The 14,843-nt window shown below is 40.9% G+C and overlaps 1 protein-coding gene across 2 annotated transcripts in view; it reads right to left on the bottom strand.

Annotated features, from left to right (window-relative positions):
• Tenm3 (teneurin transmembrane protein 3) overlaps window positions 1–14,843 on the bottom strand; it is a 445,726-nt gene that overhangs the window by 140,603 nt on the left and 290,280 nt on the right. For both annotated transcript variants that reach the window (XM_028757645.1, XM_028757644.1), the window contains exon 5: window positions 2,797–2,919. In XM_028757645.1, coding sequence (XP_028613478.1) covers window positions 2,797–2,919 — 123 coding nt within the window. The remainder of the gene's footprint in view (window positions 1–2,796; window positions 2,920–14,843) is intronic.

Raw genomic sequence — 14,843 nt, 5'->3', positions numbered from 1 at the left:
CATAATCTCTTTGGCACGTCTCTTCTCTTCCTTCATTTTCCTTTCCTTTCCCTTCCCTTCCCTTCCCTTCACTTTCCCTTCCTTTCTTTCCTTTTCTTTTTCTCTTTGTTTCCTTCCTCCCTTCCTCCCTCCCTCCCTCCTTTTCATTACAAGAAGTAGATTATAGGTTCCTCCTTTCATGCAAATAGTCTCTTCCCAGCCCACTGAAGAACTAAATACCAAGAGTCTCTACTTGAAAAACAGAGTTACATCTTTACAGTAATGGGCATTTGGTGCTGTACCTGGGAAATAATAAAGTAGACGAGTGAATTGTGTAGGTCACGTGTGCTAAGACATAGCTTTTCCTATCCTCGACCTGAAATTTCCATAAATTCCATGGTTCTGTGGCCAAACTGGAGGGCCACTTCTCTGGAGCTCACAAGTAAATCAGGAAAGGGAGGCCTGGGAAAAGATTTCTTTATACAAGGATGGGAACGTTACTGTGGATGAACGTGTACACAGTTACTGCAGTGGTACATATTAACAATCTGTCAGTTGAGAGGAGTAGCTTCTGAAACTTTAGCTCTCTATAAACTCTGACATTATTTTCTTATTAGCATTTATTGAGGGAGATATAATGAAACAGAGTAGAAAGCACTGGAGTGTATTTCTCGACGGAAAGACAAATATGAATTTAGGAATTTCATTTATAGGTGATGCCCATGTTCTCGGGTATGCAGGGTTCGTGGACATGTATTTCTCTCTGCTGTTTCTGTCAACAGGCTTAGTAACTGTATTTGGAGTTCTCTCGGGAGCTACACTAGATAGAAACTGTATTCCTACGGTGTGCTTTGAACGTTCTGGAGCTGAGAGGATCTCAGATAGTTTTTTTCTAAATTTCCTTGCAAATCTGAACGAAGAGTCACTTTGCCCAATGTACCAAAGTAAATAGGTGGAGGGACCTGGATTTGAACACGTGCTTATGTGCACTGAGAGATGCTGATGTGAGCTAGTATTCCCTAGAAAAGAACGCCAGCAGCCACGAGTGAGCATCTTTGCACCGGCAGCGTTCTCAGTGTCCTGCATTTTGAGTTTGGTGATGCTAATTAGCGACAATGTTTTCCTTTTAAGGACAACAGGTTTGGATGCTATCAATAAACAAAATGTCCACAATAAATATGGATTTCCTTAGAGTTATGATTTGCTATTTGTAAAAATAATCCCTGGTGTAAGTAATAAGACCTATTTGACTAACTTTGTGCTAATCATCCACTTAAAAAGATAGCCTCCATTTCTGTCAACACAAACAAACAGATCTTAATTCCTGTGTAGCTTCCTGATCTGTTTACACTTGGTGACAATGTATAAAAATATATAGCTGTCACACTAATTAAAGCATTACTTCTATGAGACATGCTACTTGCAGTTTCAGTTAAGAAATATTTCTCCTCTGCCATTGTCCTACTCTACAGTGATGAGATGTGGTGACATGGAAGATACCAGATTATAGTTCTTTGTACGAAAGTTTCCATATGGGGGAGTATTTACTAGTATTGTGAATAATTTAAGGTCAAAAATGCCTTCGTCTCCTTAAGGTGGAAGAGATGTTCTGTAGACAGAACAGTGGTTCTCAACCTTTCTAATGCTGTGACCCTTTAATACAGTTCCCCATGTTGTGGTGACCCCCCCCAACCATAAAGTTATCTCTGTTGCTACTTCATACCTGTAATTTTGCTACTCCTTTGAATCATAATGTAAGTACTGATATGCAGACAAGCTTAGGCAACCCCCCGGCAAAGGGTCCCTTGATACACAAAGGAGTCACAGACCCACAGGTTGAGAACCGCTGTCAGAAAGTAGCATTGTTAAAGTAAAGATGAAAGGTTATCAACTGAGAACACGTTCGAATCTTCAGCCCACCAGTAAGGGAGAGCATCAAACAGAGGTGGTGGCTTTGTTCTTTCCTTGCAAAGATTTGAGGTGTGCAAGATGCAGATCACTGGTGGGAAAGCATAGCTCAAATACCCCAGGGAGGGGGCAGAGGAAGAAGAGCAAAGGAAAGCCCTTAAAGCAAATAATTCATTGCATGTCAGAAGACAATGATATCTGGGACTTTGCTTTGAGAAAGAACTTACCAGCATGTTCTTCAAAGCAGCAGGGGAGATCCCTGCTGAGGTGTGTACCTGCGCCACCATAAACAACCTGAAACTACGCCCAACGCGGATGGATGTATGCACGTGTCCATTTTGAAGGGGTTTATATTAGAAAAATGAAATACAGCATTCTCTAGCCACATAAATTCCATTTTTATTCAGAGACAATTGATTGAAAAGTCTCTATTACCTCAAAGTGCAAACTCTAAAAAGGTTTGGAGGAAGGACAACTGAGGGAAAGGTCAGTAAGTTACAATCCTTTAATGTAGTATATATTTAAAAGCTTTCATAATAAGATTAGTATGCTAGCCCAACTCCATGTGCAAGGCCAATTAAGAAAACATAATATACCCAAGGTACCACAAGAGATGACATTCTGAACCGTACTGTAGTCATCTCCCAAAAACAAAACTCAGAACATGCTCGAAAATCAGAGACAAACCATCAGCTGCCGAAGGCAGGCAGTTGTATTAGTTCTGTGATAAACGTGTTGAACTTTCAAGTAAATTAATAAAAATATTCATGAGCAGATGATATCTACCACCTCCAAACCTTTCTTCTTTTTCATATAAGCTGAATGCAAGCACAGTTAAAGCCAACTTTATGGAGAGTGACGTTAAAGAAAAAAATAAAAAACCACAGGCTCCACGATTCTTTCTCTTACCATTGTCGCCAGAAGGTAACGATACAGTGTTTGTTGGCATGGTGTCAGAATTCACTTTTCCATTCTCGAATGTGTCATTTTCGGTCTGCTGTAAGTGCCAGTTGAGGCCAAATAGATGCATTGCTGGGGGTAAAGCATACAAGTTGTTTAAAGATCTGTTGTTCCAAACTCCAAAGGCAAGTGCTTTGCACATTCATAACAAGACTCATATGTAAAGTTCACATTCCATCTTATGAAATAGCAAGAAGAATTGTGCAATACAAACTATAAACAGGATTCCTCTAACACATGCATCCTACACAGCAGTGCTCTGCACGACGACAGCACTTCAATAATGATTGAGTGTCACTCAGTTAATTGGTACCAGAAAGGACTTAAGTGGGAGACACTATTTACTCTGGCTTGTCTGTGGTCCACATTTTAAGAAAGCTGTAGAATCATCTGCAGCAGCGTTCACCAACTCAGGCTGGTCAAAGATGTATCACGCTTTTACAATTGTGTCATGGTCTCTAAAACCATGATTTTTCCATTGGATTGTGCTAAAAAGCAAAACACTTGTTTTACAGAGGAACTGGATGGCATATGGAATGATCAGGGTGAACTTAGATAGGTAAAACAAAAGTATAATATCCTTCCTCCCTCTCCCTCCCTCCCCCTCTCCCTCTCTCTGTCTCTCTCCCCTTCTCTCCCTCTCTCTCCCTCTCCATCTCCCTCTCTCTCCCCTTCTCTCCCTCAGTCCCTCAACCTCCCATTCTCTCCTTATCTATCAACAGCCCTGTCTTGGACCTCTCTCTACATAGACAGTCCTCGAACTCACAGAGATCCACCTGCCTCTGTCTTCTACTTGCTGAGATTACAGGTGTGTGCCACACTTTAAATGGAGAAGAAGCAACTTTGAATTTATAGCATGTGATTCAATCCAATACCATGCACCTATCAAACAAGTCATGTGAGTTTTTGAACTGGGAATAATGACAATTTTATAAAATTATAATTTATATACAGTTATTAAATTTTTTGTTTATCGATTCCTTGTTTAAAATATCTAGAAAAGATAACTTGAGAGCTATGTATGATTGCAAGTGTACAAATTCTAAATAAATTAAATTTTCATATATTATTTTTATTAATTTGTATAAAATATTTAGAGAACTATGTCAATAGCATTTTAACCACTAATAATGACGAGACATTGACCTCCAGTACATGGAGATAGCTTAGAAATGATTTTCTCAGCAAGGCTACATACTCAGAGAGAAACCCAATGACCACCATGCTACTGTATTATGAAAGAGAAGTTTGTTTTGCTATTTTGATCATATACATTGGAATTGACAAGTGATCTGGAAAAAGACTGGTGTTTCCAGAAAGCATCTTAAGGGTGGTGTGAGAACTGACTCTAACCAAGAACTGTTATTACATATCCAAGTAGTGTTGTTAAAAACAAAACAAAAAACAAAACAAAACAAAACAACCCCCCCCCCCCCGCCAAAACCATCAGGGCAAAGAGCACTGTCTTTGGATGTACTTGGACTTTGGTTCGATCCTTAGTCTAGCTTATTTAATGGATGTAGAAATTCGACAGAGTATAAGAATTATAGTTGACATTCAGCAGGCGTTTTTTTCTGCTGTAAGTATTTTATTTCTGTACTCTAGATTTCAGATTACGAACGCATTTGGTGTTGCCTAACCAGACTATGGTGCCTTTCAATATACATCCTATTCAACTACACAACACTGCTAACTCACTGAAGATCTGCCTCATTGTTCAAGATGGTGGAAACGGACATCTCGGAGAAGACTATCCAGACTGTCTTGATGTCTTTAATTTTAAAGGGTTTTTATTTTAAAGTTATGTGTATGTGTGTGTATTGTGTGTATGCACACACATGGGGATGCCCCCAGACTCCAGACAACACTGGATCCTCTGGAGCCAGAGTTACAGGCTATGTGTGCTGTCTGACATTGGTCTGGGTTAAGTTTACAACTAATGATACCTTGTACACTTTAATAATTATCTGTTAAATCAATGAATGAAAATGAGCAATACTTCTAGTTTCTGAAAAATCCAAATCTAAGAAAATACTTTTGTAGTAAGATAGTAGTTTGTGAAAAAGCAAATATAAAATAAACCTTAAACAAATAAATATGAAGTGTATGCATATTATTAATTAACACACAACTCCTTCAATATAATATATGAAAAACAGCTTAGTGAAAGTCTATTATTATTTTATATGATAGGTGGGATACTTTAAAGATGTTAATAATTTCAGGAAGTTGTCCTGTTAATAATATCTGCCATAAATGCACAGTGTTAGTAAGAAATATAATAAACCTAGAGTCATGTCTATGCTGTATATCTGCTATAAATGCAGAGAGGCATACTTCTTGTTTAAAGTATGGTCTGTTTAAACTCTGATTTCCATGGATTAAGATACAGGCTTTAGAATTCTTGAATTTATAAGTAGTCATCTTACAAGGGGGTATATCTTCATATGTCATTTTCCATTAAATTACATAGTGTGTGAGCAGCAAAATGTCAGGAGCTTTCTAAACATTTATCGCTTCACACACTCTTCAAGGTTTTACATACTTCAGCAGTTTCTGGAGAAAATAATGGGAGCTGGTTCTGCAGACAGCAAAGGGTTGACAGGTGTACTCTACCACAGCAACGATCAATACAGACCGTCTCTGCTTCCAATGGTTTGCTCTCTGAGTTTTCAACTATACAAGGGTACAAAACCTACACACCTCCAGCAGACAGCACAGCTTGGTTTTGAGTCTTTCCTTGGTCCAGCAATATGGAGTGAGTTACTTTTTCACAACATTTGGGAGGGTCACTGGGCTACAGAGTGTTGCTACTCACGGACCACAATTCAGGAACAGACTTGTTTCTAAGCTGGAGCAGGAAGTTTGGTAGGAAACACATACTGTGTTTCATTGTCTGATATTTTTAAATCTCCAGTGGGTTCATTGGGATAAAAACCATTACCTGTATTCCATAGGAGCCAACTTTCCACAAGAAATAATTTATCGATATTGTCATGTTTTAACATTACATTTTCTTGAATTATAGATTTGAACATATATTGTTTTTGGTAGACTTTGAAGGTTTGAGATAATCTATGTACACAGATATCAAATGTTAAAAAGTAAAAGGATGTTTGTGTCAGGAGAGCTTTATTTTTTTTTCCAGATGGGTAACAGCTTTATTTTACAGGCACGCACGCGCGCACGCACGCACGCACGCACTGTGCACACATCAGGCACAAGCACATGCACTCACATACAAGCACATGATCGCACACAATCATTACAACAACATCAATAAGATGAGATTCATCCACTTAAGATGCTGAATTACGAGCGCCACAGTCAAATGCCACATCTGGCTTTCTAGCTCCCTGAAAACGGAAGGCAATGGGTTGTTTGGCCTTAGGGTATACCTCCTTTAAAACTGCCATTGTTTGGAGTGAGCTCTGATGCTTACATATACCTCAAGTTACACTTGTCGCCATATGTCGGATTAATGGGAGAGAGGAGAGGGGCAGGCCACAAACTCAGTCAAAACCTTCCAAATTACTAAACAGTGGTGTAATAAAACTACATGGATATGTTGGCAGACAAACATAGGGACAATTAGCATAATTAAATACATCTGCAAATAAAGATGAGCGGGCTCAACTCTTCAATCCTGAACTGGAAAACAGATTTGAACCCATGGGAAAGTATTTGCACATTCTTCATGGTCACCATGAGCTCGCTCCTTCGAAACCGACTCTGCAAAGTGCTATTACCTTCTAGACCACAGCTACCTTCTGTCAGAGCCTAAGAGACAACTAGAATAAAGGTGCACACAGAGAGTGGCTGCAGAATGGGATGAAAGTGACTCCGTGGGATAGGCTCTGTGTAGTGCAAATCCCCTGTGTCAGGAAGAACATGACAGGATTGAGCACCTCCATGTACTGTGTTAGTGACTGTCAGCCCTCAGCCCCACAGACTGCTCTGTAGTTTGAAACTATGATTTGTCTTGGCAAGGGATGGGGGAAAATCACTGCCTATATGAACTTCTGGTAATATGGAAAAAGGTTACAACCTCTGGAAAACAGGATAGTGACCACTCAGAAAAATTAAAACCTTGGGGCTATCTGATCCAGCTCTAGTTACATCTCAAAGGTGGTGAAAATTGATGTGGAAATCTCAACTCACTGCACAGCCCTGCCTAAGCCAACACTAGTCATAGGAATCTAGGTGATATCATGTCCTCTACATGGATGGACACATGAATAAAGGAAGTGTGGGTACATGCATCCTGAATATTATTCAGACTTAAGAGGAGAGAATCTTGCTGTCTACAGTTATAGTTGAACTATGAAGACCTATGTTGGATGGAATAGACTAATTACAAAAAAAGCAAATATGGCTCCACTCACACACCATCTGAAAATTTCAAACTCATAGCAAAATACAGTAGACTGACGGCTAACGGGCACTTACGATGGAGGCAGAAATGGGGGGAGGGGTTCTTAACAGGCATGAAGCTTCAGCCTTGCGTTTTGATGCAGCTTGGGAGACTGATTCCGTAACAATGCAAACCCAAATTAGTATGTCCAAACTGCCCGATTAACTGGTGTCGCTGGGAAGTGTATAGTTATGGAGTACTTGCTTACGTATTTTTGCTTCTATATGTGTGTGTTCATGTGTGTAGGCTTGCTTGCATGGCTGCACATGGGAAGCTCAAAATCGGCATCCAGGTCTTCTTCAATCCCTCTCCACCTTGTCCACTGAGCCAGGGTTTCTCAGTTGAGCCCAGAGTGCGATGATCAGCTGGTCTGTTGAGACAGCCAGGTCGCCCTGAGGCTCTACTCTCTGCCTACAAAGTGTGTGGGGTTACAGTGCTATCCATACTTGTCCAGCTTTTAGGTGAACTCTTGGGATTTGAACTCTGGTCATCATGTGTACATTGTAAGCCATCTCCTTAGCCCCAGGGGGTGTATATAATAAACCCCATTTCAGTGGTTATGAGATCTCTTGGATTGCCTCATCAAAAGTAGCCTCTCTTGAGACTCACCCTCCATACACGTCAGTGGTATCTGTCAACATCAGTCACACAGCCTCACTGTCTTAGCCTGGTCTGGTAGTTCAGGTAGTTGAGGTACCCTCAACAATTCCTGTGCAAGTGTTCTGATAGGTTATTGTACAGTAGAATATCTCTTCCCTGGTCCCCTAAAGCCTTGTAACTGTTTTCAACCATAAAATGTGGCCATAGTCAAGTTGTATTACTTCCCGGACTAAGCTTCAAGAGTCACCTATGTAATTTGCTGCCTATCCATGTAGGGACTATAGAAGCATACCGAATAGTGCTGTTAGCACGGGTCCCGGAGTGCGCACAATCATCACGCTGCACACGCACTTAAGCAAAAAATAAGCCAGCGTGTGAGCCAACTGTACTGAGGTACTTCTGAGGTGGTTCAAAATAACCCCTGTCTCTTGGTATTCATGCAAGCCCTTATGCATGTCCCTCCCTTTGAATGCACGCTTGATTTAGTAACTTGCTTATAACGGGAAGCATAAGGCAGGCAGCGTGGAATGTCTTTTTTCATCTGAGGTTCTCAAAGACTTTAGCTTCTATTTTCGTTGTTCAGATCTCTCCCTTGTGCCGCTCGCCATAGGGAAAAGCAGCTGTCACTTGCCGTATCAGGCAGTCCCTCGGAGAAGAGCCCATGTGATGAGATAGGACCCTCACGACCCCTGTGAGCATGCTGGAGGCACACCCCTCTAGTATGAGTTATGCTTTCAAATGAGATGTCAACCTCCAGCCTACAGTCTGACTACAATTTGAAAGGGCTTGAGGTAGGGGCACACTGCTACACTGAAACCAGACTTTACAACAGGCACAGACTTGAGAGAAACATCTGTTGCTTGGAATTTGGAGGTCACTTGCTCCCTCCTGACTTATTCAACTGTTGATCTCATGTATCCTGAAAGAGTGACCATGCACCAGGATTGGCCTTGATCTCTCTTTCATCTTGTGTTTATGCTTTTAACTTGTAATTCCATGTGGACAGACGACTTTGAGATTGGCGTTGCTTAAAAAAAAAAAAGGTCTATCACTGCTTCACTTTACTTCTAAGGTTGTTTAAACCTGGTAAACTTTATAATTATTTGGTTTCCTGGGTCCCCTTTCTCTTCCACCGTATCAGTTTAGGTGTGGCAGTAGGTCAACAGAAGCCAAGGTTGAATCACAGGTCTGTTAATTAACTGGATTCTGAGTTATTATCTCATTTCTGAACTTCTCAGTCTTCTTGCCCATGGAACAGAAATTATGACTATTTTATACATTATTGTAAAATCAAATAAAGATGATGGCTATAAAGGCCATAGAGTTGTGGCAATACTTAATAAATGTTAGATATCATTACTCGTCATCAAAATGCAAAGACTGGGCTGGCAGATGGCTCAGCTGTTAAAACGCTTGCCACACAAGCATGTGAACCTGCATCTGAATCCCGGCATATAACAATGTGGGGGTGGTGGCCTACATCTGCAATTCCAGTGCTATGGGTTGGAGACAAAGGGTCCCCAAGGGTTTGCTGGTCTATCAGCCAGCCTAGCAGAATCAGTAAGCTCCATGTGCTGTGTGTGATCCTGAGTTCTCAGAGAACTATTCCACTTCAGAAACACAGGCTGAAAAATAAGGTGTGGAGTGACTGAGGACACCCCATGTTGACATGGTAACAGTTAGAAGGAGGACCTACTATACCCTCTTTCTCCAGGCAGGAGACCATAGGTTTTTCAGAGCAGTGGTTCTCAACCTGTGGGTTGTGACACTTTTGGGGGTCAAATAACCCTTTCATAGGAGACACCTAAGACCATCAGAAAACACAGATATTTACATTACAATTCGTCACTGTAGCAAAATCACAGTTATGAAATATCAATGGAGATAATTTTATGGTTGGGCTCACCACCCGAGCATCTGTATCAAAGGGCTGAAACATTTGGAAAGCTGAGAGCCACTGACTTAGATGATTCCCCTGCAATACAATTTTAAATTAAGTTGGAACATCTGCCATTTTCCACTCACAAAAAAGAAATTAATGTTCAAGTGAGTGATAAAAGGTTATAATAATATCAATTCTCTGAGTGGCTTATATGGTATTTAAGCCAAGGCTGACTATTAAAACTTATGTTACAGCCATGCAGCCGACTACAGACCGCATCTTTACAAAACTTATTTATTATTGTTATTATTATTGTTGTGTGTACGTGTATACACACACACCCATCACGGCACACGTGTGAGGATCGGGGGACAACTTTGTAAAGCTGGTTCTCTCCTTCCACCTTCACATGGGTTCCAGGAATTGCACAGAAGTTTCCAGGCTGCAGCAGCACCTTTACCTGCTGAGCCATCTCGCCTGCCCTAAAATGTCTCTTTTTAGGCTGGCTATAGGCTTGGACTGTAACCAATTTTTAACATGTCGAAAATGAAAATATTTCTTACGTAGTCGAAAAACATTTTCTTGATAACCTCTTAGGTTTTCTTCCCCCCCCTCCCCGGTAGGGTTTTCTAGTACAATTTAAAGGGGGAAAAACCCACATGAATAGAAATAATTTTGAGACAGTGTGTTAGTAAAGATGCATCAGTACAATTTTATGAGGGGGTTTTTCTTTTAGATCTGAAGACTATTCCAGTGAGAGAAATTACAGCATGCATTCTCTAGATTTTTTTTTCAAGGTGGATGGAAATTAAGAAACCCACGGCTTTATTGCTACCTCCTCCTCATAAAAGGGGGAAATGCCAGTGTTTTTTACCAGTGTAAGTTCATTTGACACTTAGCAACAAGCATGCGGAACACTTGAAACCAAAAATGTGTAATTAAATAAAATTATATACCACCAAGTAGCAAATTCAGTGCCGTTTTTAGATTCCCGTTGAGAGGAAAGGTGCCAAATTTGATCTTGTCTCTGGGGACCATGCCACTGAAGTTGTTACCACAGCTACTATTATTTCTACTGGCTGTCTGAGTCCTTGGATCTTGCCAAGTGCGGCTGGGAAGGACGGCTGGTGACAGCTGGTGACAGAGTCCAGCAGGCTGCCAGAACCTTGGAGCAAATGACAGGGGATGTTGTGAAGAAAGCACAGAGGCAGACACCCCTTGCCATCAGCAACCTGAGGCCTGAGGAGCACACTCTGAGGTCCTGGCAGCACCGAGCAAGGCTCTTAGCAGGCCTGCCATGACAGCCTAAATGCTGTTTAATATTGCAGGAGCAAGGGAGGCCTCTTGCAAAGACAAGCGGCACAAGATAACACGAGAAATGAAGTCTGGTGAGAAAAACTGACTTCAAAAAATATCACGCTGAGTATCTGTGATTCAGTCTTCTTTAGTCTCCCAAATCTCGAATGTTCAGCCAGGTGAACTAAGGTCTAGTTTCCCTTTCCTGTCCCTTCACCTCTCATCCATCGGGGAAGGTCTTTCCCCAAATAATCTGTGGGAGGAAGACTCATTATAAACCCCTTAACAGAAGGTTCAGGAAAAATAAAACCCAGAGCTGTTATTTTACACTTAAAGGGACTGTTGCAATATTGGTTGCCCAGGATATCTTTGGGGGCCTTTTGTTTATATTAAAGGTACCCAAGTCCTAGCCCCCACTCTGTTTCCATCTATCCGATGCATCTCAGTTGGTTCCTGGGCTTCTCTGAGGTTTACATCTTATTTAGATGAAAACCCACAAAGTCTGGCTGGGATGGTCTCAAAGATCCCTTTTAGATTCACCTTCTATGACGTGTCAATATATTTAGGCATCTCTCTTTGAGGGAATTAAAAAAAAAATCCCATATCTGGGAATCAGTAACATATCAACATACTAGAACACACTTTTGCTCCTCTATTTTAATTTCAAAAACTACACTGCATACTTCCAAGTACGATAAGACTTTCATCTGATGTATGTTGTTTTCATTTTTTCTTTTAATTTCATGAATATCTAACTATACCTGATGTACATGTGGAATGACTAGGTTTTACAGGGAAAAAAAATAAGAAAAATATTCTTAAATATAGGGTAATGATTATACTTGATACATACTTCCAGAACGCAACCAAGGTTTCTATGTAAGATGAACCCTCTCATGTAAAGACTGTAGTTTATAATGTGGACCCCCATGGTCTACGCTGTCATTAGGAGGACACTGTGTCCCATAAATTAGCTTTTGTTTGGATTTCCTGCTGTGTTTATATGCATGTTGACAGAATGTGTTAGGCAATATTTTGGCATTTGAATCCATTACTATTTGTTACTAACTTTTAAGGCTAATATTAGTTCAGCAGCCTCTACTTTGCTGACCCAAATACGGTTCTTTTGAAGTCAGTGTTTCTCACACGAGTCCACATCCATACGTTTTCCAGTTGTCATCGTGACAAAAGAGATTACTCTCTTTATCAGCTACACGATGGTTTTGTACGTAAAGGAACCAATGTTGGATGTGGCAAGTTCCCCCGAGAACTGAAGATAACACTATAAAACCACAGGCTTTATGAATGAGCCGATGTAGGGGAGACGGGGAGAAAGAAAGAAAAGGTAAAGGAACAGCCGCCAATATTTTATAATTCTGCTGTATTTTTCTTTTCCCTCCTTTTTTCTTTTTTGTCATGGGTCATAAATGAATGCTCATCAGCGTGTCTTGATGAGACATAAATTCAGCTTGTATGTTTGTTTCTGTCACATTTGACTTACATAGTTTTATGCATGATGAGATTTTAAAATTCTACTCTCACCCCATAGATATAGTATAAATTCCTATAGATTCCACCTAGGAAGTGGTCTTTCCCACTGCCCAGTGACAGTCAAGGTAGAGGCTGAGGAAAACCAAGCTGCTGTTTTGATCACAGAGAGAATGAAATTGGGATTTCTAAGGCAGACTTATTTTTCCACTGTTGCTAGGTTTTTCTAGTATTTTTTTTTGTGTGTGTGTGTGTGTGGGGAGTGGCTAACTGATGGAAAGACGCCTTCCCTCTTCTGTTTAACAGAAAGAACACCTTCCTAATGTACTCAGCCCACCCAAAGAGGCCATGCCATTGCCAGACCAGAGGATCTTGGAGGCACAATTGTCAGTGTTAAAGAACATGGCTATTTCAAGAGCACTCAAAATACAGAATGAAATCATTGATGGGATTTGTGTACTATTCCCTGCCTGCCAAGACGCTGTATTTGCCTCTATCAGCGACGGTGGCAGAGGACTCATTAGTGACAGTTATTAGCAGCTGGCCATGAAGCCCCATGGCTCCTGCTCATTTACTCAGAGTTTTGTAGCACTACTGGCTCTTTCTTCATGGGACTGCCTTCTTCACAGCGGCATTCAGAGCTACACATCAAATGTTTATGTATGCTAATGACTTAACTAAGCATGTGCTTTTCCTTTGGTTTCATCTGAGTTTTTATAAAGGTGGTAGAACGGTGGAGGTGTAGCTCTGTGGTAGAGCTATGTCCCCAATACATATCTATAAACACGAAAATAAAAGTCATAGAACATAGGAGCGACCCCCCCAATAAATCACTGAAATGTTAAGATGCTTTACCATTATTAAAAGATCAAGCTACTAAAATATGACGATTCTTGGAGGAACGTTGGTATATTAAATTATGACAAAATCTACCAAAGCAGTCCCTTTTGTAGCAGTGCCATTCCAGTACAAGGTGGTCCCTTCCTGGAGAATGATTTGTGAGCGTGTATGTGCACCTATATAGTTCCAAATGGAAACTGGAAGCGACTTCAGTGACCACTCTGGGGTCTAGGCACAGGCAGCTCATGTCATGGTCCTCATTCACACATCAAAAGCTTTGAGTTTTTTCCCACTGGGTTCTACTGTCTGGGAGGAGTCTACTGTGACACCAGTATCTAGCAGGCAGGGACCGCTGTGCTAGACCTTCCCCTCTTCACCCTTGACTGTCACCTCAGCCCTTACTAAGGAGTGACAGAATGAATGTCTTGGGAAGCCAGTGACCCCAGGCTCACCTGGAATCACTCACCCAGGGAAACACTTCCGCCTAACTATTAACACACTTTTAACTATTATTAATGGCTATGTGTAGAGCATTTGTGGATGGCTTTCAAAACAAAACACAGGAGCTGAAGTGTCTGGCTCTGGGAGATTCATTTCCAGTGGCAGCTTGCGTCTGTATTTGGTGGTCTCACTCTCCTCGGCTAAAAATAAATGGCCCACTTTCCCACTCTACGCATGCAGCTCTTCGCGATGTGTGACTCCTTTCTGAGACGAGAGAGAACTTCTCTGAAGAAGCTAAAAGCATCTAAAAATACCTCGACTCCAGAAATAGAAAATAAAGATGTAAGTTATGATTATTGGAGAATGGCTGAAATAATATGACCGGGTTCTATTTACAAACGCAAGGCAACTCACAGAGGCTCAGTCCCTCTGCGCCTTGAGCTTGTTACAACTACAACTGTAGTTAACGACAAGATTTAAAGACCAGGAACAGTAGTTCCCCAAGCTTCAGTTCCTCATGTTGTGGTGACTCTCCAAGCATACGATTACTTTCTTTGCTACTTCATAACTGTAACTTGGCTACTGTTATGTATTGTAATGAAAATATCTGATATGCAGATTGTCTTAATGACCACTGTAATCAGACTGCAAAGCTGTCATGATTCTCAATGTGCTGTTAGAAACTGCAAGTATTTGGTTCTAACAGGTTGAGAACCATTGATCCAGACTGAAGCGAAAGACCTGAGTTGTATCTATTTCCTGGAGTAGTGATTCCTAGACATTAAAAAAGGAGTACCTATCTCCTCTATGAGATGACTGGAAGCATTTTACAGTATTATTTTATTTTAACAGCGGCTATTTCACATTTATATATCTCACTGTTTCTCCTTTGAAATGGCCTGCAAAAGTTTGACTGCACTGACTGTAAGAGGGAATTTGATTACATGAGACTGGCCACAACAACTCTTAATGTAAACAGGAAGCAACCATAAGGGTGAATGGAATGGATGAGAGACAACATCAGTAAAGCCAAGC

The sequence above is a fragment of the Grammomys surdaster genome, unplaced genomic scaffold (genome assembly GCF_004785775.1).
Source record: "Grammomys surdaster isolate TR1022 unplaced genomic scaffold, NIH_TR_1.0 126178, whole genome shotgun sequence".
NCBI lineage: Eukaryota > Metazoa > Chordata > Mammalia > Rodentia > Muridae > Grammomys > Grammomys surdaster.
This window is presented reverse-complemented; position numbering and strand designations above follow the sequence as displayed.